The 26,040-nt window shown below is 45.9% G+C and overlaps 2 protein-coding genes across 2 annotated transcripts; both read left to right on the plus strand.

Annotated features, from left to right (window-relative positions):
* The first annotated feature begins 9,927 nt into the window (after window positions 1-9,927).
* LOC141027023 (uncharacterized) lies at window positions 9,928-10,857 on the plus strand. The gene has a single exon (XM_073503935.1). It carries the CDS (start codon window positions 9,928-9,930, stop codon window positions 10,855-10,857), a length of 930 nt encoding a protein of 309 aa, XP_073360036.1.
* A 4,618-nt stretch (window positions 10,858-15,475) lies between these two features.
* On the plus strand, window positions 15,476-21,127 carry LOC109765209 (uncharacterized). The gene is made up of 8 exons (XM_020323991.4): window positions 15,476-15,738; window positions 16,243-16,790; window positions 18,041-18,121; window positions 18,507-18,555; window positions 18,680-18,788; window positions 19,862-19,914; window positions 20,064-20,126; window positions 20,306-21,127. Exons 2-8 carry the CDS (start codon window positions 16,261-16,263, stop codon window positions 20,657-20,659), a joined length of 1,239 nt encoding a protein of 412 aa, XP_020179580.1. The 5' UTR covers window positions 15,476-15,738; window positions 16,243-16,260; the 3' UTR covers window positions 20,660-21,127.
* The last annotated feature ends 4,913 nt before the right edge of the window (window positions 21,128-26,040 follow it).

The following is a 26,040-nucleotide window of genomic DNA, read 5'->3' on the forward strand; positions in this document are numbered from 1 at the left end:
CGTGCCTTGCTGCCCCTACTGTCACTGGGAAAGGACACCGCAAGATTGAACCCAAAGCTAAGCACTTCTCCCATTGCAAGAAAGATCAATCTAGTAGACCAAACCAAACTGATAATTCGAAGATACTTGCAAAGATAACAAATCATACATAAAAGAATTCAGAGGACATTCAAATATTGTTCATAGATAATCTTGATCATAAACCCACAATTCATCATATCTCGACAAACACACCACAAAAAGAATTACATCGAATAGATCTCCAAGAAGATCGAGGAGAACTGTGTATTGAGATCCAAAGAGAGAGAAGAAGCCATCTAGCTAATAACTATGGACCCAAAGGTCTGTGGTAAACTACTCACACATCATCGGAGAGGCTATGGTATTGATGTAGAAGCCCTCCGTGGTCGATTCCCCCTCCAGCGGAGCGCCAGAAAAGGCCCCAAGATGGGATCTCACGGGTACAGAAGGTTGCGGCGATGGAAATAGGGTTTCGTGGTGCTCCTGGATGTTTTCGGGGTATATGGGTATATATAGGAGGAATAAGTAGGTCGGTGGAGCTGCGAGGGGCCCACGAGGGTGGGGGCGCGCCCAGGGGGGCAGGCGTGCCTCCCTGCCTCGTGGCCTCCTCGCTTCTTTCTTGACGTCCACTCCAAGTCCTCTGGATCACGTTTGTTCCAAAAATAACTCTCCCGAAGGTTTCATTCCGTTTGGACTCCGTTTGATTTTTCTTTTCTGCGAAACACTGAAATAGGCAAAAAACAGCAATTTGCATTGGGCCTTCGGTTAATAGGTTAGTCCCAAAAATAATATAAAAGTGCTTAGTAAAGCCCATTAAACATCCAAAACAGATAATATAATAGCATGGAACAATCAAAAATTATAAATACATTGGAGACGTATCAAGCATCCCCAAGCTTAATTCCTGCTCGTCCTCGAGTAGGTAAATGAAAAAACAGAATTTTTGATGTGGAATGCTACCTAGCATATTTCTTAATGTAATTTCCTTTATTGTGGCATGAATGTTCAGATTCGAAAGATTCAAGACAAAAGTTTAATATTGACATGAAAATAATAATACTTCAAGCATACTAACAAAGCAATCATGTCTTCTCAAAATAACATGGCCAAAGAAAGTTATCCCTGCAAAATCATATAGTCTGGCTATGCTCTATCTTCATCACACAAAGTATTTAATCATGCACAACCCCGATGACAAGCCAAGCAATTGTTTCATACTTTTGATGTTCTCAAACTTTTTCAATCTTCACGCAATACATGAGCGTGAGCCATGGACATAACACTATATGTGGAATAGAATGGTGGTTGTGGAGAAGAAAAAAAGGAGAAGATAGTCTCACATCAACTAGGCGTATCAACGGGCTATGGAGATGCCCATTAATAGATATCAATGTGAGTGAGTAGGGATTGCCATGCAACGGATGCACTAGAGTTATAAGTGTATGAAAGCTCAACAAAAGAAACTAAGTGGGTGTGCATCCAACTCGCTTGCTCACAAAGACCTAGGGCATTTTGAGGAAGCCCATCATTGGAATATACAAGCCAAGTTCTATATTGTAAAATTCCCACTAGTATATGAAAGTGACAACATAGGAGACTCTCTATCATGAAGATCATGGTGCTACTTTGAATCACAAGTGTGGCAAAAGGATAGTAACATTGTCCCTTCTCTCTTTTTCTCTCATCCTTTATTTTTTTTGTTTGGGCCTTTTTCTCTTTTTTATGGCCTCTTTTTTTCTCCTCTTTTTTTTCATCCGGAGTCTCATCCCGACTTGTGGGGGAATCATAGTCTCCATCATCCTTTTCTCACTTGGGACAATGCTCTAATAATGATGATCATCACACTTTTATTTACTTACAACTCAATACTTAGAACAAAATATGACTCTATGTGAATGCCTCCGGCGGTGTACCGGGATATGCAATGAATCAAGAGTGACATGTATGAAAGAATTATGAATGGTGGCTTTGCCACAAATACGATGTCAACTACATGATCATGCAAAGCAATATGACAATAATGAAGCGTGTCATAATAAACGGAACGGTGGTAAGTTGCATGGCAATATATCTCAGAATGGCTATGGAAATGCCATAATAGGTAGGTATGGTGGCTGTTTTGAGGAATTTATATGGTGGGTGTATGATACCGGCGAAAGGTGTGAGGTATTAGAGAGGCTAGAAATGGTGGAAGGGTGAGAGTGCGTATAATCCATGGACTCAACATTAGTCATAAAGAACTCGCATACTTATTGCAAAAATCTGTTAGTTATCGAAACGAAGTACTATGCGCATGCTCCTAGGGGGATAGATTGGTAGGAAAAGACCATCGCTCGTCCCCGACCGCCACTCATAAGGAAGACAATCAATAAATAAATCATGCTCCGACTTCATCACATAACGGTTCACCATACGTGCATGCTACAGGAATCACAAACTTTAGAACAAGTATTTCTCAATTCACAACTACTCAACTAGCATGACTCTAATATCACCATCTTCATATCTCAAAACAATTATCAAGTATCAAACTTCTCATAGTGTTCAATGCACTTTATATGATAGTTTTTATTATACCCATCTTGGATGTTCATCATATTAGGACTAATTTTATAGCCAAAGCAAACTACCAAGATATTATATAAGACTCTCAAAATAATATAAGTGAAGCATGAGAGATCAATAATTTCTATAAAATAAAACCACCACCGTGCTCTAAAAGATATAAGTGAAGCACTAGAGCAAAATTATTTAGCTCAAAAGATATAAGTGAAGCACATAGAGTATTCTAATAAATTCTGATTCATGTGTGTCTCTCCCAAAAGGTGTGTACACCAAGGATGATTGTGGTAAACTAAAAATCAAAGACTCAAATCATACAAGACGCTCCAAGCAAAACACATATCATGTGGTGAATAAAAATATAGCCTCAAGTAAAGTTACCGATGGACGAAGACGAAAGAGGGGATGCCTTCCGGGGCATCCCCAAGCTTAGGCTTTTGGTTGTCCTTGAATTTTACCTTGGGGTGCCTTGGTCATCCCCAAGCTTAGGCTCTTTCCACTACTTATTCCATAATCCATCAAATCTTTACCCAAAACTTGAAAACTTCACAACACAAAACTCAACAAAAAATCTCATGAGCTCCGTTGGTATAAGAAAACAAATCACCACCATAAGGTACTATAATGAACTCATTATTTATTTATATTGGTGTTAAACCTACTGTATTCCAACTTCTCTAAGGTTCATACCCTCCGATACTAGCCATAGATTCATCAAAATAAGAAAACAACACACGAAAAACAGAATCTGTCAAAAACAGAACAGTCTGTAGTAATATGGATCAAACGTAAACTTCTGGAAATCCAAAAATTCTGAAATAAATTGCTGGACGTGAGGAATTTTCTATTAATCATCTGAAAAAATAACCAACAAAATAGCACTCTCAAGTAAAAAATGGCAGCTAATCTCGTGAGCGCTAAAGTTTCTGTTTTTTACAGCAAGATCATAAAGACTTCACCCAAGTCTTCCCAATGGTTCTACTTGGCACAAACACTAATTAAAACATGAAAACATATATAAACATAGGCTAGATGAATTATTTATTACTAAACAGAACCAAAAAGCAAGAAACAAAAATAAAATTGGGTTGCCTCCCAACAAGCGCTACCGTTTAACGCCCCTAGCTAGGCAAAAAGGCAAGGATAGATCTAGGTATTACCATCTTTGGTATGCAATCCATAAGTGGCTCTCATAATAGATTCATAAGGTAATTTTATTTTATTTCTAGTAAAGTGTTCCATGCCTTTCCTTAATGGAAATTGGAATCTAATATTTCCTTCTTTCATATCAATAATTGCACCGATCGTTCTAAGGAAAGGTCTACCAAGAATAATAGGACATGTAGGATTGCAATCTATATCAAGCATGATGAAATCTACGGGCACATAATTCCTATTTGCAACAATAAGAACATCATTAATCCTTCCCATAGGTTTCTTAATGGTGGAATCCGCAAGGTGCAAGTTTAAAGAACAATCATCGAATTCACGGAAACCTAATACATCACACAAAGTTTTTGGAATTGTGGAAACACTAGCACCTAAATCACATAAAGCATACCATTCATGATCTTTAATCTTAATTTTAATAGTAGGTTCCCACTCATCATAAAGTTTTCTAGGGATAGAAACTTCTAATTCAAGCTTTTCTTCATAAGATTGCATTAAAGCATCAACGATATGTTTGGTAAAAGCTTTATTTTGACTATAAGCATGAGGAGAATTTAACACAGATTGCAACAAGGAAATACAATCTATTAAAGAACAATTATCATAATTAAATTCCTTGAAATCCAAAATAGTGGGTTCATTGCTATGTAAAGTTTTGACCTCTTCAATCCCACTTTTACCAATTTTTGCATCAAGATCTAAAAACTCCGAATCACTGGGACGCATTTTAACTAAAGTTGACTCATCTCCAGCCCCATCATTATCAAGATTCATATTGCAAAACAAAGATTTAATAGGGGACACATCAATCACTTTTAGATCTTCATCCCTATTATCATGAAAACTAGAAGAACACGCTTTTACAAAGCAATCTTTCTTAGCACGCATCCTAGCGGTTCTTTCTTTGCACTCATCAATGGAAATTCTCATGGCTTTGAGAGACTCATTGATACAATGCTTAGGAGGAATAGATCTAAGTTTCAAAGAATCAACATCAAGAGAAATTCTATCCACGTTCCTAGCCAACTCATCAATCTTAGGCAATTTTTCTTCAAGCAAAGCATTGAAATTCTTTTGAGAAATCATAAATTCTTTAAAACTAGTCTCAAAATCAGAGGGTATCTTATTAAAATTTCCATAAGAGTTGTTGTAGGAATTACCATAATTATTAGAGGAATTACTAGGATATGGCCTAGGATCAAAGTTTCCTCTATAAGCGTTGTTGCCAAAATTGTTCCTACCAACAAAATTCACATCCATAGATTCATTATTATTCTCAATCAAAGTAGACAAAGGCATATCATTAGGATCAATATGAGCACTCTTATTAGCAAAGAACTTCATAAGTTCATCCATCTTTCCACTCAAAACATTAATCTCTTCTATCGCATGAACCTTTTTACTAGTAGATCTTTCGGTGTGCCATTGAGAATAACTAACCATAATATTATCTAGGAGTTTAGTAGCTTCTCCTAAAGTGATTTCCATAAAAGTGCCTCCCGCGGCCGAATCTGAAAGATTTCTATAAGCAAAATTCAATCCGGCATAAATTTTTTGTATAATCATCCATAAATTCAAACCATGTGTAGGGCAATTACGTATCATTAATTTCATCCTCTCCCAAGCTTGTGCAACATGCTCATGATCAAGTTGCTTAAAATTCATAATATCGTTTCTAAGAGAGATGATCTTAGCAGGAGGAAAATACTTATTCCAAGAATCAATACTATTTTTAGGCAAAGACGAAAACCAAGTTTTAGCACGATCTCTAAGCGAAAAAGGAAATAGCTTCAATTTAACAATATCACTATCCACATCTTTCTTCTTTTGCATATCACACAAATCAACGAAGTTGTTTAGATGGGTAGCGGCATCTTCACTAGGAAGGCCAGAGAATTGATCTTTCATGACAAGATTCAACAAGGTAGCATTAATTTCACAAGATTCAGCATCGGTAAGAGGAGCAATCGGAGTGCTAAGAAAATCATTGTTGTTGGTATTGGAAAAGTCACACAATTTAGTATTGTCTTGAGCCATCATGACAAACGATCCAACACACAAGCACACAAGAAGCAAGCGAAAAGAGACGAACGGAAAAAGAGGGCGAATAAAACGGCAAGGGTGAAGTGGGGGAGAGGAAAACGAGAGGCAAATGGCAAATAATGTAATGCGAGGGATAAGAGTTGTGATGGGTACTTGGTATGCCTTGACTTGACTTGACTTGGTGTAGATCTCCTCGGCAACGGTGCCAGAAATCCGCACGTTGGCGGGAGATCAAATCTTGACTTGACTTGGTGTAAGCCTCCCCGGCAACGGCGCCAAAAATCCTTCTTGCTACCTCTTGAGCTTGCGTTGGTTTTTCCCTTGAAGAGGAAAGGGTGATGCAGCAAAGAAGCGTAAGTATTTCCCTCAGTTTTTTTAGAACCAAGGTATCAATCCAGTAGGAGACTACACGCAAGTCGCCTCGTACCTACACAAACAAATAAGAACCTTGCAACCAACGCGATAAAGGGGTTGTCAATCCCTTCACGGACACTTGCAAAAGTGAGATCTGATAGAGATAATAAGATAAATATTTTTGGTATTTTTATGATATAGATTGAAAGTAAAGAATGCAAAGTAAAAATAGATTGGAAACTCATATGATGGAAAATAGACCCGGGGGCCATAGGTTTCACTAGTGGCTTCTCTCAAGATAGCATAAGTATTACGGTGGGTGAACAAATTACTGTCGAGCAATTGATAGAAAAGTGCATAGTTTTGAGAATATCTAGGCATGATCATGTATATAGGCATCACGTCCGTGACAAGTAGACCGAAACGATTCTGCATCTACTACTATTACTCCACACATCGACCGCTATCCACCATGCATCTAGAGTATTAAGTTCATAAGAACAGAGTAACGCATTAGGCATGATGACATGATGTAGAGGGATAAACTCAAGCAATATGATATAAACCCCATCTTTTTATCCTCGATGGCAACAATACAATACGTGCCTTGCTGCCCCTCTGTCACTGGGAAAGGACACCGCAAGATTGAACCCAAAGCTAAGCACTTCTCCCATTGCAAGAAAGATACCGAAAAAGGCTTTTGCCCCGCTTTATATATAAAGCAAAGATCAACACCATCCGAAACAAACGCACGCCCACACCACACACACCCAAGGCAGGATACAAAAGTGCTGAGCGCAGCAACACCACCCCTAGCACAACCACGAAGAGATGAAGCCGCATATAGCGAACCATGGACTCCAAGGCGGTGCCTTCAGGAAGGATACAACACCGGAGCGCCGCCACCGCCCGATCCAAGGATCAGAGTTTCCCCCGGAGCCGCACGACAGGTGGTGAGAGCCGCGACGACGCCTTCAAGAAGGGGAACGAGCTTCGTCGTCGCCGGTCCATCCGAAGATAGAGCAGGTTTTCACCCCGGCCAACACTCACCGCCACCGAACGCTACACCCTGGCAACCACGCCGCCCACACGGCCATGGTCACCGGGCAGCGCCAAGACACGGTCTCTGCCCAAGAGCACCGTGCACTGCCACCAGGGCCGCCGCCCCGGCATCCAAGACCTTGACACCACCACACCCGAGACCCGCCGCTACCCCAACCAAAGAGACGAGCAGAAAAGGAGCCGCCTTTGCACCCCTGGCCCACCCCAGCGTTGAGACCCAATAGGTCGGCCAACACTGGCAACCATCGACCCATCCTGCAGCCCGGAGCGCGAGACGAGATCGGTCCTGCAGCACCGTGGGGCGGGGATGAAGTCAGTCCTGCTGCACCGTGCGCGAGACGAGCTCGGTCCCGCGGCACTGTGCGCGAGACGAGCTCGGTCCTGCTGCACCGGGCGCGAGACGAGCGATGGACCGCAGCAGGGGGAGAAGGGCCCCACCGCCGCCGCGCCCCCCGGGCTTCGCCCGACGGAGCTCGCCGGCGATGGCGGGGCGAGGGGAGGAAGGAGGGTTCGAGGCTGCAAAAGGAAAGGATCCCCCCGGCGCGCGCGGGCGCGCCGCGGGGGTATGGAGGGTGGAGAGGGGGGAGGGGGAGCGGGGCAAGTCTGGAGGCGCTCGCCCGGTGGCCGGCGGCGGCGGAAGCAGGCGAGGAGGCCGGCGGCGGCGGGGGGAGTCGGGGGACCTTTCAAAATACAACCACTTGCCACCCATTGCAAGAAAGATCAATCTAGTAGGCCAAACCAAACTGATAATTCGAAGAGACTTGCAAAGATAACAAATCATACATAAAATAATTCAGAGGAGATTCAAATATTGTTCATAGATAATCTTGATCATAAACCCACAATTCATCGGATCTCGACAAACACACCGCAAAAAGAATACATCGAATAGATCTCCAAGAAGATCGAGGAGAACTTTGTATTGAGATCCAAAGAGAGAGAAGAAACCATCTAGCTAATAACTATGGACCCGAAGGTCTGTGGTAAACTACTCACACATCATCGGAGAGGCTATGGTGTTGATGTAGAAGCCCTCCGTGATCGATTCCCCCTCCGGCGGAGCGCCGGAAAAGGCCCCAAGATGGGATCTCACGGGTACAAAAGGTTGCGGCGGTGGAAATAGGGTTTCGTCTGTGCTCCTGGATGTTTTCGGGGTATATGGGTATATATAGGAGGAAGAAGTAGGTCGGTGGAGCTGCGAGGGGCCCACGAGGGTGGGGGCGCGCCCAGGGGGCAGGAGCGCCTCCCTGCCTCATGGCCTCCTCGCTTCTTTCTTGACGTCCACTCCAAGTCCTCTGGATCACGTTTGTTCCAGAAATAACTCTCCCGAAGGTTTCATTCCGTTTGGACTCCGTTTGATATTCCTTTTCTACGAAACACTAAAAAAAAGGCAAAAAACAGCAATTTGCACTGGGCCTTCGGTTAATAGGTTAGTCCCAAAAATAATATAAAAGTGCTTAGTAAAGCCCATTAAACATCCAAAACAGATAATATAATAGCATGGAACAATCAAAAATTATAGATACGTTGGAGACGTATCAGTAGTTGCCCGACATACCAGCGGACGGGTGGGCCTCGGTGAGGGATGTGTTACAGCAAATGCCAGAAGAAGCGGAGGTGGATTCAGGGAGAGATGCGACAGACCTGGGGCCCAGGCTACAGGAGATGGAATGTGGCACTGTAGGCGCAGATGGGACTACGTCTGATGCATGCATGCAGGTGCCGTGGCAGGGCGATAATAACGTGCTGGCCTTTGTGGTTGCTATGCAGCGCCATGAAGAGCATCTTTCGACCAAGGAAATTGCAGTGCTGGGCAACATCAAGGCCTTTTGCGCGGGTCTGCTCAAGAAGCTTGCGCCACCTCTCCTTAAGGAATTCGAAGGGTTGAGAGGAATCAAAATAGGCCAAGATCCATTCACGCCGCGCCGCACTACACGGTCGGTTTGTTCTGGTGGCGCTAGGAAGACGAAGGCTTCGGCAGCCGAAACGGTGCTGCTCAAAACCCTGGGCTTTGAGTGCGATGATTTGGCGGTCTCCGAGGATGCGCTAGGTCAGCTACGTACAGTCTTCCACTCGCCGCTACAGGAGCCGCAATTGAGGGCCATCGCGGCCATCTTCGGGAAGGCAATACCACTCAACCTAGCAGGGGAGACAGGGATGGATGAGCCTATTATGGCGCAGTAGGTGCTTTGGCATCGGTGGTGTTGGAGTCATCATTGACTGATGTCGTGCAACGCCTTGGAGTTAGTATGCTGGAATGTTAGAGGCCTTAACAGTCCGGCCAAGAGGAAGGCACTAAGAGGTTTCGTGGACTCCGTTCGTGCGGCGATTGTTTGCATCTTAGAAACTAAATTAGAGGTAGTGGACATTTATGTAATCTTGCAATGCATGGGACCAAACTATGATGGTTTCACCTACTTACCGGCGTCAGAGACTAGAGGTGGTATTTTCGTGGCTTGGGACACCACGAGGGTACTTGTGACAAACTTTGTCAACAATGCTCATTGCATCACGGGGTATGTATCGCCAAAGGAGGGGACGCCATGGTGGTTAACCGTAGTTTATGGGCCGCAGGAGGACGAACATAAGATCAACTTCCTGAACGAGTTATCGAAGCGGAGATCGCTATGTCCACGTCCATGGCTAGTGATTGGTGACTTCAATCTTATACTCTATGCAGCGGATAAAAATAACTCCAACTTGGATCGAAGAATGATGGGGAAGTTCAAGCGTTTCGTGGACAACAACACGTTAAAGGAGCTCTTCTTACACAGGCACAAATTTATGTGGAGCAATGAAAGGGAGACGCCCACGCTAACTAAGATAGATTGTGCGTCCGTCTCTGTTGATTGGGAGCTTGATCCCCCGGATTGCTTGCTGCAAGCATTATCTACTGAGTACTCGGATCATTGTCCGTTGCACCTCACGCTACAAGAAGCTATGCATACTAAGAGAAGGTTCCGTTTCGAGAAGTTTTGGGTCAAAATGGACGGGTTTTTGGATGTCGTCAAGGAGGCTTGGATTTGTGATCCGGCTATCACCGACCCTTTCATGCGGCTAGATATCATGCTCCGTAACACGGCTAGAGCGCTTGCCACATGGGGTCAAAAAGAGATCGGAAATATCAAGTTGCAAATTGCCATCGCAAATATAGTCATCATGCGGTTCGACTGTGCTCAAGAAAACCGTATGCTTACGGAGGAGGAAAGATGGCTTAGGAGAACTCTTAAGCAACTGCTGCTAGGGCTTGCTTCCTTAGAGAGGACCATCGCTAGACAAAGGTCGAGAATAACATGGCTAAAAGAAGGGGATGCAAACACGCAACTGTTTCACTTGGTGGCGAACGGGAGGCGCATGAAGAACTATATACCTTCTTTGACCATTGAGGGGCGCATCATCACGGATCAGAAAGGCAAGGAGGAAGCATTTTACAATGCTTACAAAGAATTGTTGCGCAAGGACGTGGCACGAGAATTCACTCTTGATTTGGAGGGCCTCGGTGTTGCTCACGCAGATCTCTCGGAGCAGGATCGTGTGTTTACCGAGGATGAGTTTGGGCAGTTATCAAGGACTTTCCCTCGGACAAGGCACCAGGGCCGGATGGGTTCATTGGCTTGTTCTTCCAGAGAGCTTGGGAGGTTATAAAGGCGGATCTCATTGCTGCGATACATAAACTTTTCCTTGGAAATGGTAGGGGTTTTGGGAGACTAAACCAAGCCTTGATCACACTACTACCGAAGTCTCCGGAACCATGCTTTGTCTTCGACTTTCGACCTATATGCCTTGTGCACAACATGCCCAAGATTTCTTCCAAACTCCTAACCGCAAGACTCAGACCACGCATGGGAGAGCTCGTTCATGCGAAGCAGTCCGCATTCATCAAGGGGCGATGCTTACATGATAACTTCCTTCTGGTGAGGCAAATGGCTCGCTCGATGCATTGAAGGAAAGCGAACGGAGTGCTGCTGAAGCTTGACATAACCAAAGCTTTTGATTCCCTGGAGTGGCCTTTCCTGTTCGAAGTGTTACGAGCCAAAGGGTTTTCGGAGCGGTGGATATCATGGATCGCCACTCTTCTGACTACTGCCAGTTCGAGAGTGATAGTGAATGGCTGTGCAGGTGACAAGTTCATGCACACCAAGGGTCTGAGGCAAGGGGATTCGATTTCACCTTTGCTTTTCGTTATTGCCATGGATGTACTTACGACAATCATTATCAAGGCACATGAGGCTCGAGTGATGAGTACCATCAATGGATGTAGCCTGATGCAGCGCTTGTCCTTATATGCGGATGATGTGGTTCTTTTCATCAAACCCACATGGCCAGACCTCCTGTTCGTTAAGGAAACTCTCACCATCTTCGGAGTGGCATCCGGGCTTAAAGTGAATTTTGCCAAATCAGCGGCAATCATGATCCGTGCGGAGGATGAGGATGAGGAGCTTGTTAAGTCAGCGCTACCCTAGAAGATTACCTCTTTCCCGTGCAAATATCTATGGCTCTAGCTAAGCATAAGACAGCTCAAAAGATCTGAGTGGCAGCCGGTGGTGGATGCGGCCTTGCACATCCTGCCGGGATGGCAAAGGGGCTTGGTGACTAGACCTGGAAGGCTTATCCTTGTCAACCAAGTCATGAGAGCGCGGGCCACTCATCATCTCATGATTCCGGAGGCGCCTAAATGGGCTCTGGAAAGAGTGGACAGAGGATGTAGGGCCTTCTTCTGGGCCGGGACAGAGGAAGTGCATGGCGGCAAATGTGTGGTATCTTGGGCAAGAGTATGTAGGCCAAAGCACATGGGAGGGTTGGGCGTCATTGACCTCTTTAAGCATGGCATCTAAGATTAAGATGGGAATGGCTCTGACGTACGGATGCATCCAGCCTTGGCAGGGTCTCAACTTGGCCGCGGACAAAATGGTAGATCAAACTTTTGGGAGCCTGGTCAAATGGAAGGTGGGAGCGGGAGACAAAATACTGTTTTGGAAAGATCGGTGGCTCCACGGCGCAACCATCATGGATATTGCCCCTCTGGTCGCGGCGACAGTCCGTACCCAAGTGGCCAACAGGAGGTTGGTGTGTGATGCTATGTGCATGCACGCATGGATGAACGATGTGGTGGATAACTTATGCATGGAGGGCCTAACCCAGTTCATCGGACTTTGGGAGATCATTTCGGAGGTGCAACTTGACGCTCAGACTGAGGACAACCCCATTTGGGCGTGGAATGTGTGTGGAGTCTACTCTGCATCTTCAGCATATAAGATGCTTTGTGAGGGAGGAGTCCGATTCCACTCCTTCGGAGCCATCTGGAAATGTTGGGCACCTCTTGTGTGTAAGATCTTCATGTGGCTGGCAGTACAATATCGATTATGGACGTCAGATAGAAGGACTAGACATGGGTTGCAAGACCAAACATCAAAATGCTATCTATGTGACCAGGAGGAAGACACGGTCGACCACATTTTGCAGCAGTGTGTTTTCTCGCGGCAAGTGTGGTCTAGTTGCATTGCTAGGATGGGCTTGAGGATGAAGCTATGCCCAGCAAATGACTCTAGGTTGGTGCAATGGTGGTCAGAAGCCAGAAAGTGAATACACAAGCAAACTCGGAAAGGATTTGACACGTTCGTAATGCTTATCTACTGGACTTTATGGAAGCAGAGGAACGCGAGGGTGTTCGGATCGGGCCAGATCAAGAACGAGTGGGATACGATGGACATGATCTTCGACGACTTGAGGACTTGGGCCACGGCAGGAGCGTTTGGAGGACAACCTGTATCTGAGTAGTAGAGTAGCATGAGGAGTGGAGTGAAGGCTTGGTTAGGGTCGGATTGTGACTCTTAACCAGCGCTATTGTAATCTCTTGTACATATTTTTCTCTCTTCTATAAAGCTAAAGTACACCTTTGGCATACCCTCGAGAAAAAGAAATAGCCCGATAAAAGAGTCACCCCTTCGTGCCCGCGTGGCCCAAGGATTCTCGTCCAGGTTGGTCTGAGGAGTAGCAGCCCGATTAGAGCATCTCCAACAGCCACCGAACGCGCCGCGCGCTAAAAACTATTTTGCCGCGCGCCCATCGCCTGGTTTGCGCGGCGGGCAGCACTGGCTCCAGCAGCCGTGCTAAAATGCAGCGCGCGCGCAGCTCCTGCAGCGCGCAAAAATGCAGCGCGCGCGACTCTCGCACAAACAACATATGCATTCCAAAATAGAAGCAAAAAGATCAAACACAAACAAAATAAATCAACAATAAATAGTTCAATTTCGTTATTACAACTCAAACAAACAGTTTATCATTCAATACAACAAATAGTGCAATAACACAACAAATAGTTCAGCAATACAATATCGAACGCACAAATCATGATGCTCTTTGTCGTCCATTCCATGCCCACCACTCCTCAATAAGATCCTTCTGAAGATCATCATGCACCGCGGGACGTCGAATGGCATGATAGGAGGCAACAAAACGGGCCACCCTTTCAGCCCTCCGTCGCACTCGCACGGGATGTCCCAAGAGTTCATACTGAGAGTAGTCTATATCTTGGCCACGCTCATTCTCGATGATCATGTTGTGCATGATCACACAAGCGTGCATGATGTACCAAAGCATTTTTTGATCCCAAAATCTAGCCGGTCCTCTCACAATAGCAAATTGGGCTTGCAAAATCCCAAAAGCTCTCTCCACATCTTTTCTAGCCACCGCCTGAGCATTGTGGAAATCAAGATTTTTCTTACCTTCCGGCTTTTTCAACGGCTTCATAAAGGTTTGCCACTTTGGATAGATGCCATCCGCTAGATAATAGCCATAGTTGTATGTACGACCATTTGCTACAAACTGCATCGGTGGCAAATCACCATTTGCAATCTTATTCATCAGTGGTGACCGGTTGACAACATTGATGTCATTCAAAGATTCAGGTATTCCAAAGAATGCATGCCAATCCAAGTCTCTTGATCAGCCACCGCTTCAAGGATTATAGTGGAACCCTTTTTTGGCCGTGGAATTGCCCATTCCATGCCTTTGGACAATTCTTCCAACTCCAATGCATGCAATCTACTGAGCCAAGCATACCAGGGAAGCCGCGAGCTTTGTTCATCTCCAATGGCCTTGCGGCGTCTTCAGCATTGGGAGATCTCAAATACTCCTGGCCAAACACTTGCACAATTCCGACTGCGAAGCGCTTGACACACATGATGGCTTGGCTCTCACCCATAGCCAAGTGATCATCAACTAGATCAGCCGGGATACCATATGCCAACATACGCAAAGCGGTTGTCACCTTTTGAAAGGTGCTATGCCCGAGCTCTCCGGCGGCATTCCTCCTTTGTTGAAAAAATCGGTCATGGCTCGCTAGTTTCTCTGCAATGCGCATGAACAACTCGGTGCTCATCCTAAACCGGCGACTAAAATACGACTCGGGGTATGTGGGATTCTTCGCAAAATAATGCCTGATTAATCTGTTGTGGGCATCGATCCTATCCCTCCAAATTTTCTGCCGATCCATAACCGAACCACCGTGCTTTGGTTTTTTATTGATGTGCATAGCTAGGATCATTGCAAGATCCTCCTCCTCTTCCATATCAAATTCTTCTTCGGAAGAATCATACGACGAATTCATCTACAATGTTCAAAACTATGCTATAAAAACTACAATCAACATGCATCAAATTCATGAAGTTTGAGCAATACATACCTTGTAGGCGTTTTGTCGAACACCTTGCGGGCGCCGAGCGGCAGCGAGCACCCGGGCGCTGTTCGTCGGAGGACGGACGCGCGCGAGGGGCGGCGGTGACTAGAGGGGGGCGGAGGAAGCCGCCGCGGCGCGGGGATAGGCCGGGGAAGCGCCGGAACGGTTGCCGGGTGGCGCGGGCGGCGGCGGCGCCGCGGCTGGATGGGAGGGTCGAGTTGCGAGCGAGCGCGCGGGGGCGGGCGCAGCAAATAAGCGGCGCGCGATGAAGTTTCGGTCCGCGCGCTGAACTAGATATGCCCCGCGCGCGGTTTTTGCGCGCCCGCTGGAGCCGGCGGTTAGAGATGCTCTTACATTGGACTTGAAAAGAACCGCAGCGCTGTCGCCCACCCCGCTTTGGGCACGGGGAGGCGAGAACCACCGCTTTTAGGAAAGAAGCCTGGAACAGCAGCTTTAGGGCAGTATCCCACAGCTGGCTAATAAATATGCCTTTGCAGTCGTTATGAGCGACCGTAAAAGACGGGAGGCTACGCAGTGCGGGGATGCTCACGGTATCTGGGACGTTGAAACAGCCGTCAGATCGCTGTGGAAAGCCGTAGGTGGTTAACTACTTTTTTTTTTGGAGGGATGGTGGCTAATTACTTGTTTTGTAATAGTTCGATCCTGATTCCTGATTCCTGAAGCCGCCGCACCCAACCTTCTCTCGTCCTGATCCACCCTAGCCAGGTTGCCAGCCAGGCAGGCCCCTCGCGCAGCCGGCCTCCCACTCGCCGCTCCTCAGGCCGCCGCACGGAGCTCGCCCCGCCGGCCACCACTCCGCCACCCGCCGCAGGAAAGCGAGGTCCTAGGTGCGCCCCTCCTTCCCCCCCTTCCCGCACTCCTTGGTTCTCGCTTCTCCCGGCTTTCGGGTTCCGCGGAGCCCTCCCTTTGCTGGTTTGGATCGGGGGCGTGCTTGTTGCCGCGTTTGTTGATTGGGCACGGGGAGGCTCGAGTCCCGGATATTACGTGGGTGCTGGTTCGGTGCCGTAGCATTGCATCGATGCGGTCGTCCGTTCCGTGATTTGGGCGTGATTGGTGGTGGTACATGCTGTTCGGGCGCGGATACGTCGTGGCCATGAGCTTGCTAGGGTTGGGGGCGCGGTGCAGGGGAGCTAGCATGTGGCGGTTAGTGCTGAGATGAATCTTTATTTTGAGATGGGGAAGGGGTGCTTCCATGGGAGATGCGGGGAAGATGACGAGACTGTCACTGCCTATGATAGCTAGGATGTGGAAATATTAGTGATGTTTAAGGGAATCAGGACGATGTGGTGAATACCTGAATTTCTTGTCTAACAATTGTTGCCATTCTGCAGTTACCGGAAGAGTTGGGAATGGAGGGTGCAGCGACGGAGAACTCGACGGTGCCCATGGTGGCTCCGGAGGCGGCTGACCATGCAGGTCAGCATGTGGATGGTTCGACGGTGCCCATGGTGGTGCCAGAGGCGGCTGTTGACGCAGAGCAGCATGTCGAGCGCTCGACGGTGCCCATGGTGGTGCCAGAGGCGGCTGTCAACACGGACCAGCATGTCGAGGGCTCAACAGCGCCCATGGTGGTGCCAGAGGCAGCTGTCAACGCAGACCAGCATATCGAGGGCTCGACAGTGCCTATGGTGGTGCCAGAGACAGCTGTCAACGCGGACCAGCGTGTTGAGGGCTCAACAGTGCCTGTGGTGGTTCCAGAGGAGGCTGTCGACACAGACCAGCGTGCTGACGCCGTGGCAGCGCCCATGGTGATGACTGAAGCAGATGTAGATGCAGACCAGCGTGCTGACAGCGTGGCAGCACCCATGGTGACGACTGAAGCAGCTGCTGACGCGGATCATCCTATCGAGGATGCGGCTACCCAGGACAGGAAGCACGGGTAATCCATTCAAATTTATGTGGCCACTGTGGTTCTGTAGATCTAGCTTTAATTATTGTCCTTTTCCTTTTCACGAGAAGCTTTCAATGATTGTTAGGTAGTGAAACTTATATGTGCATGCATGGGTACTTGGGTAGAGATGTAGAGTACAGAGGATAAAGATGCCCATGTTACCTGGACAATAATTGGGTATCACTGAGGGATGTGTGACGCGTGGCTATTGCTGCATTGGTTGTTCGTATGAGCTTGAAGCGAGGCCAGGTAGATGCTTGTGCATACCAGCTAACCTGAATGCAAGTAAAGTTAAAGAATGGTGAAATAAGAATCCAACAACCATTGTGGCGACACACATTTTCCCGTCCATTAAACACGCAATCACTTCTTTTCTCTTGCAGACTCGCACTATCACATCACCCCATGGCTATGCCTTTTCTTTGGGGTCATTCTCACTTTCTTTTCTGTATGGTTTGCATTCAAATGTTTATCCAACCCTGTATTTCCCTAGAATTTGTAGTTTGTTTAGATCTATTACATCACTACATTGTGATCGCTGTCTTTTCCCATGCCATATCAATACTGTATTGGTGATGTTGTATATTCATTGTGATCGCTGTCAGCTTGTTGCCAAGTTGGTGATATGCTTGAATAGAACCAAGTTCGTAATTCCATATTGCTTCTGATTTCAACAAACATAGAAATTGCATTAAATGTTTATGAGTGCAGAGATGTGTGCATCTTCTTTTCTTCGAGGAACCATATATAGGCATTTTCTCTCACCTCACTCACACGGGAGGTGGGAGAGTGTTCACTTATATGTTATATCAAGACAGATTGTATGTGTGAGGAAAATATGAGCACTCACCCATACAAGTATAGATGGTTCACACTAATGCATATTCAGTGCATTTCAAATATAGAAATAAAAATCTGTTTGGACACAAGATAACAGAACAAGCAAGTACATACCTTCCCCCCTTTCATGTTCTCACACTCGATCTGCATCGGGTTAAGTTTATTTAACTAGTCAGTGATATATTTGGCCTTTAAAATTCATGCTATGACTGTAAGATGGAATTATTTTTTCTTGCAACACATACATATACTCTTATCTTAAACTCATTGACTTAAAATTGCAGTAACATAGCTAGACATTTTGATATTTCAACTTGTTAATATTTAAATACACAATTTGCTGAATCCAGTTTTTTTATTTGGTTCTAAACATTTGAAAAATGTATTTCATTATATAGGGATGATGAAGGAGTTGTCAATGTTACTCCTGAGGAAATGAGAGCCATCATCGAAGTTATAGCTGAGACGGGGAAGTTCTGGTATAATACTGGATCCATTGCCCCCTAGATTCCAATCCCTGATGAATTTACATACTTTAAATCTTAATTAGAGGTTCTTGAATGTTGCAAGCAACTTCATGCTTCATATTTGTGTTCAGGTCTGCAATTTGTAATTCAGTTTTCTTCCTGATGTGTTTTCTCTTTGGATAAAATGTGTTTCATTGGGTTAATAGCTATCATTTGAAAAGAAGTAACCCCCTTAGTGCTACTTTTAGTGATTTTATTCTTCTAGGTGAACCAAACTTTAGGTTGATTTAGCTGTTCACGTGTTGTTTTCAAGAGATATGGTCAGGGGCATTTGGACAAAATTACTATAGTGGGATTACTTCTACTCTTGTCCTTGGGATTAACTTCCGTCTTACAGGCACGACTGGAGTTTTCTCAAGAGATTGTTGTCTCTCCAATTGATGCAGGTATGGGGAGGTATGGCATCAAAAAGTTTCACATTGTTTCTAGATCGTAGTATTGGCTATGTTCATCAGATTATAGTAGCTTAACTTACCTTCTAAACTGATTTCCATCATTTCACACATCAAGGTCTTGGGTGAATATTCTGAGGCTCAAATGGTGATCCGAGAGGACGGGCAGCAACAGAATTCCTTGTTTAGAGAGACGCACTCAGAGCTGTTTAGCCAGCTCAATGATGGTACTGTTATGAGTCTTCAGTTTGTCTCAGTTTCTACCAAAGATAATTTGTCTCGAGTCTTAATTTGTTGCTGTTATGATGTTAAAGTTTTAACAAAATTCTCTATATTGTATGATACGTATATGTAATTCTCAAACCCTTATAATCTCATATGGTCCCAGACTCCTTGTGTCCTCTCACTAAGTTCAGCTTATTAAATTCAGTATGGTTCATAATCCAGGCGCAATTCATGTTGACCTTTAAGAATATGAATTGGACACTTTTATGTCATTGCAGTCCAGGCACAAATATACTGCTGGACATCTACTTCTAAGAACATGAATAAGAGAGCATGTTTGGGAAATTTCAGTTATGTTACTGAAATTGTTGGCGTGTTGTTTCAGAAATCCCTGACATGTTTTTCTATCTTATACTTTGGAATTATGTCGCGCAGTTAAAATAAGGGCAGCATTAGATGGGTTTTGAATTGCTTGTGGGTATGGCACGTTGCTAGAGTTCAATTGTACTCCCTCCGTCCGGAATTACTTGTCGCACAAATGGATAAAAATCGATGTATCTAGGACTAAAATATGTCTAGATACATCCATTTCTCCGACAAGTATTTCCGGACGGAGGGAGTATGTTTTTTCCACTGGACACCTAGACTCAGTTTGGTCTCAGTGTGATGTGTTTATTTTCAAAGCTGATGTGGACAAACTTCTCTGGCAGTTCTTTGGCTAATCATATTTAGGTTAAAATAAATTCTTTGGCAGTTCTTTGGCCTGCCCCAACTTGTTTGTGACTAAGGGCTTTGTTGTTGTTTGTTTTATTGTTTCAGATATAACTTTATTTTCTGTTAAAAAAATAGCTAGCCTTAGAAGTGGATCTCCAAAATGTCCTAGTGTGATTCTACTGAGATTTGCACACTCGAAACAATCATAATGGAGCCTTAGAAGTGGATCTCCACTTGAGTTCATAGAAGACCTTGGACATTTGTTGGTTCAACTTCAATATAGATGTTAAGAGGTGATATCTGATGTACTTTCTGTGGACCATGCTATATCTGTGATCATTTTGTTTGCACATTTCCGCAGCTCTCTTGAGGTTTGAAGAGGGTCCTCCGTTTACACTTCAAAGGCTTTGTGAGGTGATGAATTTTCCCTTTGAATCCACTTCTAAAGTTTCTATTAGTGATCCAATGTCTATAATGTATGTACTCGCAGAAGGTTATACCTTCATTCCGTGTTGCATTGGTGTTGCTTCAAAAGGAGTCTTACACTAGTTCTGTGTTGACAGATTTTGTTGGATCCAAAAGGAACATACACAAAATTGTCGAAGCTTGCTTTGGCCTTGGAGAAGGTTTGCTAACTGAACTTTCACCATCATGTAGTATCTAGTTCTTTGCTCTGTTACCCTGTGCTGTCTTGACTTGTCCATTTATTGAGCCGTCGCTTGAAATAGCAGCTAGTAGGTTAAATGTAGTTCTTTGTAAAATGAAATTGATCATTTTTACCAATTTTAAGCTCTCTTATTTGCAGAACCTCCTAGTCACGTCTACCATAACTAAGTGTACTGAACCCTACCCTACTGCTCATGGGCCAAATTCAGAAGGACCAGTGATCACAGAAAACACAGGTTCTGTTGATGTAGAGCCTGAAAGGCCGGCAGAGCATCCTGCAGCAGTGCCCAATGGAACACAGTATGCAGGAGGTGATGGTGATGAAGAGATGGCTGACGCAGAAGCGGAGGGGCTGCCTGGTAGCCATGATGTCGAGATGCAGGAGGAGAAGCCTGATCAAATTCCAGATGTTAACTCTGACACCAACTCAGTTACTGCAGTTGCTTGTGAAACAGTTAATGCTAGTGAAAAAGCTCCAGATTCACAAAGTTGAGCTCACTCGCAGCAAAGGCCAGAAGACCTAGTGCAGCTCTCTTTAACAATCCAGCTATTGTGACATCTCTGTGACTAGCTGATTATGCTATGTGATTCTCCCATGAATCACACCCATAGACAATATGATTAGGGGTTCGTGCTGTATGCTTTGAAGTTGTTGTGAGCCGTCGAAGATGGAAATGGATATCTTGACCATGGTTGAGATGAATGAAATTCTCCGAGGAAAAATGTACTCAAAATGGCGATGGCACATTCTCCTTGGTTGTCACCTGAATGTATGTGGACTTCTTCACTTCACTTCCAGGTGCCAAAAGTTATGATGTACCCAAGGTTAGTCAAATTGGATATTTGGCTATCCTTTTTTGCAACTTGTACTGTAGTGAACTTGTGCATCATTAGAAAGTGACATCTTTCCTGCCCCATTTTTACTGTGAAGCAATTAACCTTGGCCGCGTATTGACCTTCTAGTGTTTCTTAGCACATCCCACTGCCGTCTGCGGTTGTTTATGAGTGCACGCCATCGTATTCGTGATTTTCTGTCGATGCAAGCTTTGTGTATTAGTAATGTTTGTGCTCCTGTCTCATGTTGACAGTAACGTTTGTGTTAAACTGACGATGTGACACTGACCAAGATTGTGTCGTCGTGCCATGATGACACGAGGCTCTTTTCTCTGTCTATTTTCAATTGGTTCATATGCTGGGTGTCTCAAATCACGATAGATCACCAGTGTCTTAATTTCGAAGGTTGAATGGCGATGCATTTCTTCGACGCGTTTCAGTCACTGGATTAGTAAGAGAGTGCGATCCTAAGAGCATATCAAATAGAAGATGTAGATGCAAAAATACCTAATTTTTACATGTCCGAGGCCAAAAACGCCTCTCCAACAGGTGATGTAGATGCAATTTTTTTTTACATAAACTACATCTCACGGTGCAAATATACATCTTCACCCATTGGAGATGTAAAAACGTCAGCCGCGCGCCAACTGCCAATCGCCGTTCCATTTCCTTCCCCAAAACTCGCGGTGCAAATATACATCTCCACCTGGAGATGTAAAAACGTCAGCCGTGCGCCAACTGCCGTTCCATTTCCTTCCCCAACCCATCTTCTTCCTCTTGCCGCACCGCCGCCTCCTGCCCGCAAGCCCGCCGCACCCCACACCAGATCTGCCCCCTCCGGCATCCCCGCCGCCGGTTTCGACTGTTGGCCGCCGCTGCACGCCGCGAATTGGGGTTTTTCCGCCACCGCTCGATTCCACCACCGTCGCCGCCCCGCCCGCATCACCGGTTGCATCCCCGAACTGCCGTCGCTCGATTGCACCATCGCCGCTCGATTCCACCACCGCCGTCGCCACAGCCCCGCACCGCCGCCCACAGCCCCGCCATGCTCCGGCCGCAGCGTCGAGCTTGCTCCCGTTGAGTTTCGGCCACCGCAACTCGTCACGTTTGCCCCAAAGGACGTGCCTCGCTCCCAGCTATCTGTAGAGCCAAACGCCGCTGCAAACCCGAGGCACTTCTCCGTGCTTGATGGTCGCCCGGCACAACTAGTTTACATCTCCATTTGCATCATTTGTTGGAGTTGCACTTTTACATCACCATTTCACATCTTCGGTTGGAGTTGCCGCCTTTTTTGAGATGTAAAAAACACTTTTTGGAGATGTAAAATTTTACATCTTCTGTTTTACATCTTCAAATTTACATCTTCTATTAGAGATGCTCTAAGGTGTTCTACGACTTTTACAAATGAAAAACACTTGTTCCATGGATTATTTTGTGTAGAGTTCTAAGTGGCAACTCTTTTTTTTTTGCGAAATACTCTTGTTTTCTACAATGTCATACATTCACCATTCTTTCATCAGTAAATGATATTTATCCAAAACTTTGATAGCGACTTATGAAAATCATGTATTAAGTTGGATAATTTAATCGTCTGCTGGTGCCTTGCGTGATCATGATCCTTGAAAGTAATATAAATATAAATATACTGCCCTGTCGAGATTGCTTGGATTTATACAATGGATTTTTTTCGTGTTATGAGTGTGTAGTAGAAACGCAACAAACCCTATTACGATTGGTTAATTATTATCCCCTCTTTCCTTTGGTGTGCTGCGAGGTGCCATGAAGGATAGGGCACTCGGTACTCAACTCGATCGTTGAATGGTGGCATCGTACGTGTCGATGTATGGATGGTATTCCGGCAATGCTACATCATGTGCTTGAATGCCGTCGCTGTCAGCAAAACTATATCCTCTTTCCTGTGTACTCTTATCTCAATCTCACGCAATGTGGCCAAGTTCAGGAGCCTATGTGCTTATGTTTGTAGTTTAGTTGTCCCCTAGACGCCCGCTCGTATCCGAGGAACTTCAGCCTCCCGGGTACAGTACATTTAGGGTCTGTTTGACTGATCATAATTAAGCTTAAGCAAAGTGTGGCTAATAAAATGGCCACCACAAGTGTGACAAGATTTGGCAAAATTTTGAGCCTATGACATGTGGACCATGTTGCTAGAGAAGTGCGACAAGCCATAAGTGTGGCAATAAACCAACCACATGCCTAAAATATTGTGGCACGACTAAGGTTAGGCGTGGCAATCTTAGGCTGTAAATCAAACAGGCCCTTAGCGTCAGACGATTTTCAGTTTGTTTTATGTTTTGTCTAAAGAACTAAAGGTCATGTCACTTCTTGTTTTTCTTCATCTTTGTCTCTATTTTGGGGTGGAAAACATATAAAAGGTGAATAGAGCGATGTGTACATAGTGGTGTAGCCAGGGCTGACTCACGCCCTAGGCTAACAACCAGTGCTACAATAGCTGTTGTGCTAGACCTAACAAAGGAGTTCAACGCCCTTGCCCCGAGCCACAGTCCTTGTAGCTTGGGGCTTGACTACGTCCCGTGTCTACAAGGTGCAAAGAAAGACACTAAGTTTGATGTACACGTGAAAAATGTGTATTGATGGATCATGCGTGGATTTGCGATGTTTTAAAATATCATTTGTCAATTTTGTTTACAGTAATAAGATACATCATATGAACTTATGTTAATGATTTTTGGGTCAAGTTTTATTTCAAGCGGGTCGAGTTTTTTTAATGATTTTAATATCATAAATACCTTTTGCTCATTGCTACGTCTGCAATACGCAACAGTGCACATCTACAAAATATTTACATAGTTTTTTGATAGAGAAAAATACACATATCGGTCGTGTTGCATGAAGTGTTGTTTCAAACATGTTAAAGCACTCAACACATATATACCCGGGTAACTGTCCTCATTTAGGCTATGTTTGGCTCACCTGAGCATCGTTTTCTGATTACAATGCTATTTTTTCGGCAATACACAATCAGGAATACATTTCCTCACATGCAATTGAAGTGGAAGTGCAACAAGCTAATCTAGTATGTAGTGCATGGTTAATTAATAGCACTTTTGACTTATGAGCTGTATAAGAAGCATGCTGGTACTTGCTTGATATGATTGGAGATCTCTCAAAATTGCTCAATGGCCCATTCATACTAGTCAGAGCATTATAGGGGAAAGCAATACCAACAAGTGGCTCTGAGGGAATATTTATTTTTTAAAAGTCGGGAACTAAGAGCAACTCCAACGGGCCGACCCAAACGGACGGCGCATTTGTCCGCTTTTTGTCCGTTTGGGTCAGCCGCCTGCCCGGTGTCCACCCACTTTTGCATTTGGGTCGGCAGTGCGCCCAACGCGCCGGCCCATTTCATGTCCGCACTCAACTTTTTTTAAAAAGGCCCGTGACCGATCATGCCAGCGGCCATGTCTCATGCCGGCACCATGCCAGCGCCGGCATACAATGCCGGTTTCAGAAAATATCACCACAGTTCATGCTGGCGCACTCGTCAGCCGTCCGGCACACATGGCAGCACACAAAAAGGTGGGACTTGAGTTCGACCAGGCCGTCGCGTCCCCCATGGTCATGCCAGCACACCTGCCGGCATACAAAAAAGATGGCGCTCGCCGCCATAGATCACTCGTCGTCGAACTTGAGCATGTCGGCCTGCATCTTCTCGAACCACAGCCTCTTCCTTGGCGACACGGTGTTGAGATCCACCTTCATGATCTCCACCCCGGTCATCATGCTCGCGAGAGCCACTTCTTTCGCCTTGGTCTTGGCGTTGGCGGCCTCGATCTCTAGCATCTTGGCTTGATTCTCCGCCTCCAGCTCGGACATTTTGGCTTGCTTCTCCGCATCCATCTCAAGCCTCCTCCTTTGGATCTCCATGAAAGCGTCCATTTGCTCCGCCTTGAAACGCCGGCGCTCCTCCTCCCTTGAGTCCTTCTTGTTCATCATGCCCTCCACGCTTGCGATCAAGGCGTTGGATGCCGCATCCTGCTTGTCCTCCTTCTTGGAGTTGGTCTTCCACCGCGGCCGTGCCGGCTCGCCCTTCCCGACCTCCTACACGGCTTGCTTCCCCCCACGCGACTTGAGGGCGGCATATTGCGCCTTGAACTTCTCCTCGTCCTTGATAACCCGAAAGCAATGGGAGAGGTTGAAGCACTTGCCATTGTGTTGAACCTTGAATGCCTCCAAAGCTTGAAATGCCTACAAAATGTTTCCATGCAAGCATATGGGCAAATGATATGCAAATGAACACGCAAGCATGAACTTGATGACACAAAAGAGGGTGGCTTGCTAGCATACCATGTCTTGCATGCCGATGCCGCTCACGGGGCGGGCCTTGACGCTCTCAAGAGTGGCGCAAAACTTGTTGCACTCTTGTTGGATCACCCTCCATCACTTGAAAATGGACACCCACCCGCGCGTGCTCACAAATTGGTAAGGAGGAAACTTCTTGCGCTCATGAAACTCTCGGTGGACACGAATCGAAAAGGTTGAATGCTTTTGTTTGACTCCCGTCTTTGGGGTCTTGTCCAATGTATCGCCAACACTCGCAAAGAAGCTTGTCCTCGGCAGCCGTGTATGCCTTCGTGCTCTTGCTCTTGCGCTTCGGCTTAGGACCGACGGCTTGGTTGGCGAGCTCGTCCTCAAACAAAGGCTCCACTTCGATGTCGCCCTCGTCCTCTTCCTCTAGCCCGTAGTCGTCCGGGAACTCGTGGTCAAGTGGGAAGCCGTCCAGGTCGATGCCGACCTGATCACGCATGAAGGGCCTAATCGGGATCATAGCCGGCGGCCGGCGTGAACGCCCCGCGGCCGTCCTGGCTTTGGGTCTCGTCGGGATCGTAGCCAGCGGCCGGCGCACCGCCCTCGAAGATGAGGTTCTGCATGTAGTCCTCGTCAACGGTGGACGACATTCCCACGAACAGGTTGCGGGCGTCCGGGAGCACGCCGGCTGGCGTCTGCCGCGCGCGTTTCCTCGCGTCGCCGGATGACGAGCCACCGGCCACCGGGGTGGCG

This window comes from Aegilops tauschii, chromosome 7, assembly GCF_002575655.3.
Source record: "Aegilops tauschii subsp. strangulata cultivar AL8/78 chromosome 7, Aet v6.0, whole genome shotgun sequence".
NCBI classification, from domain to species: Eukaryota; Viridiplantae; Streptophyta; class Magnoliopsida; order Poales; family Poaceae; genus Aegilops; species Aegilops tauschii.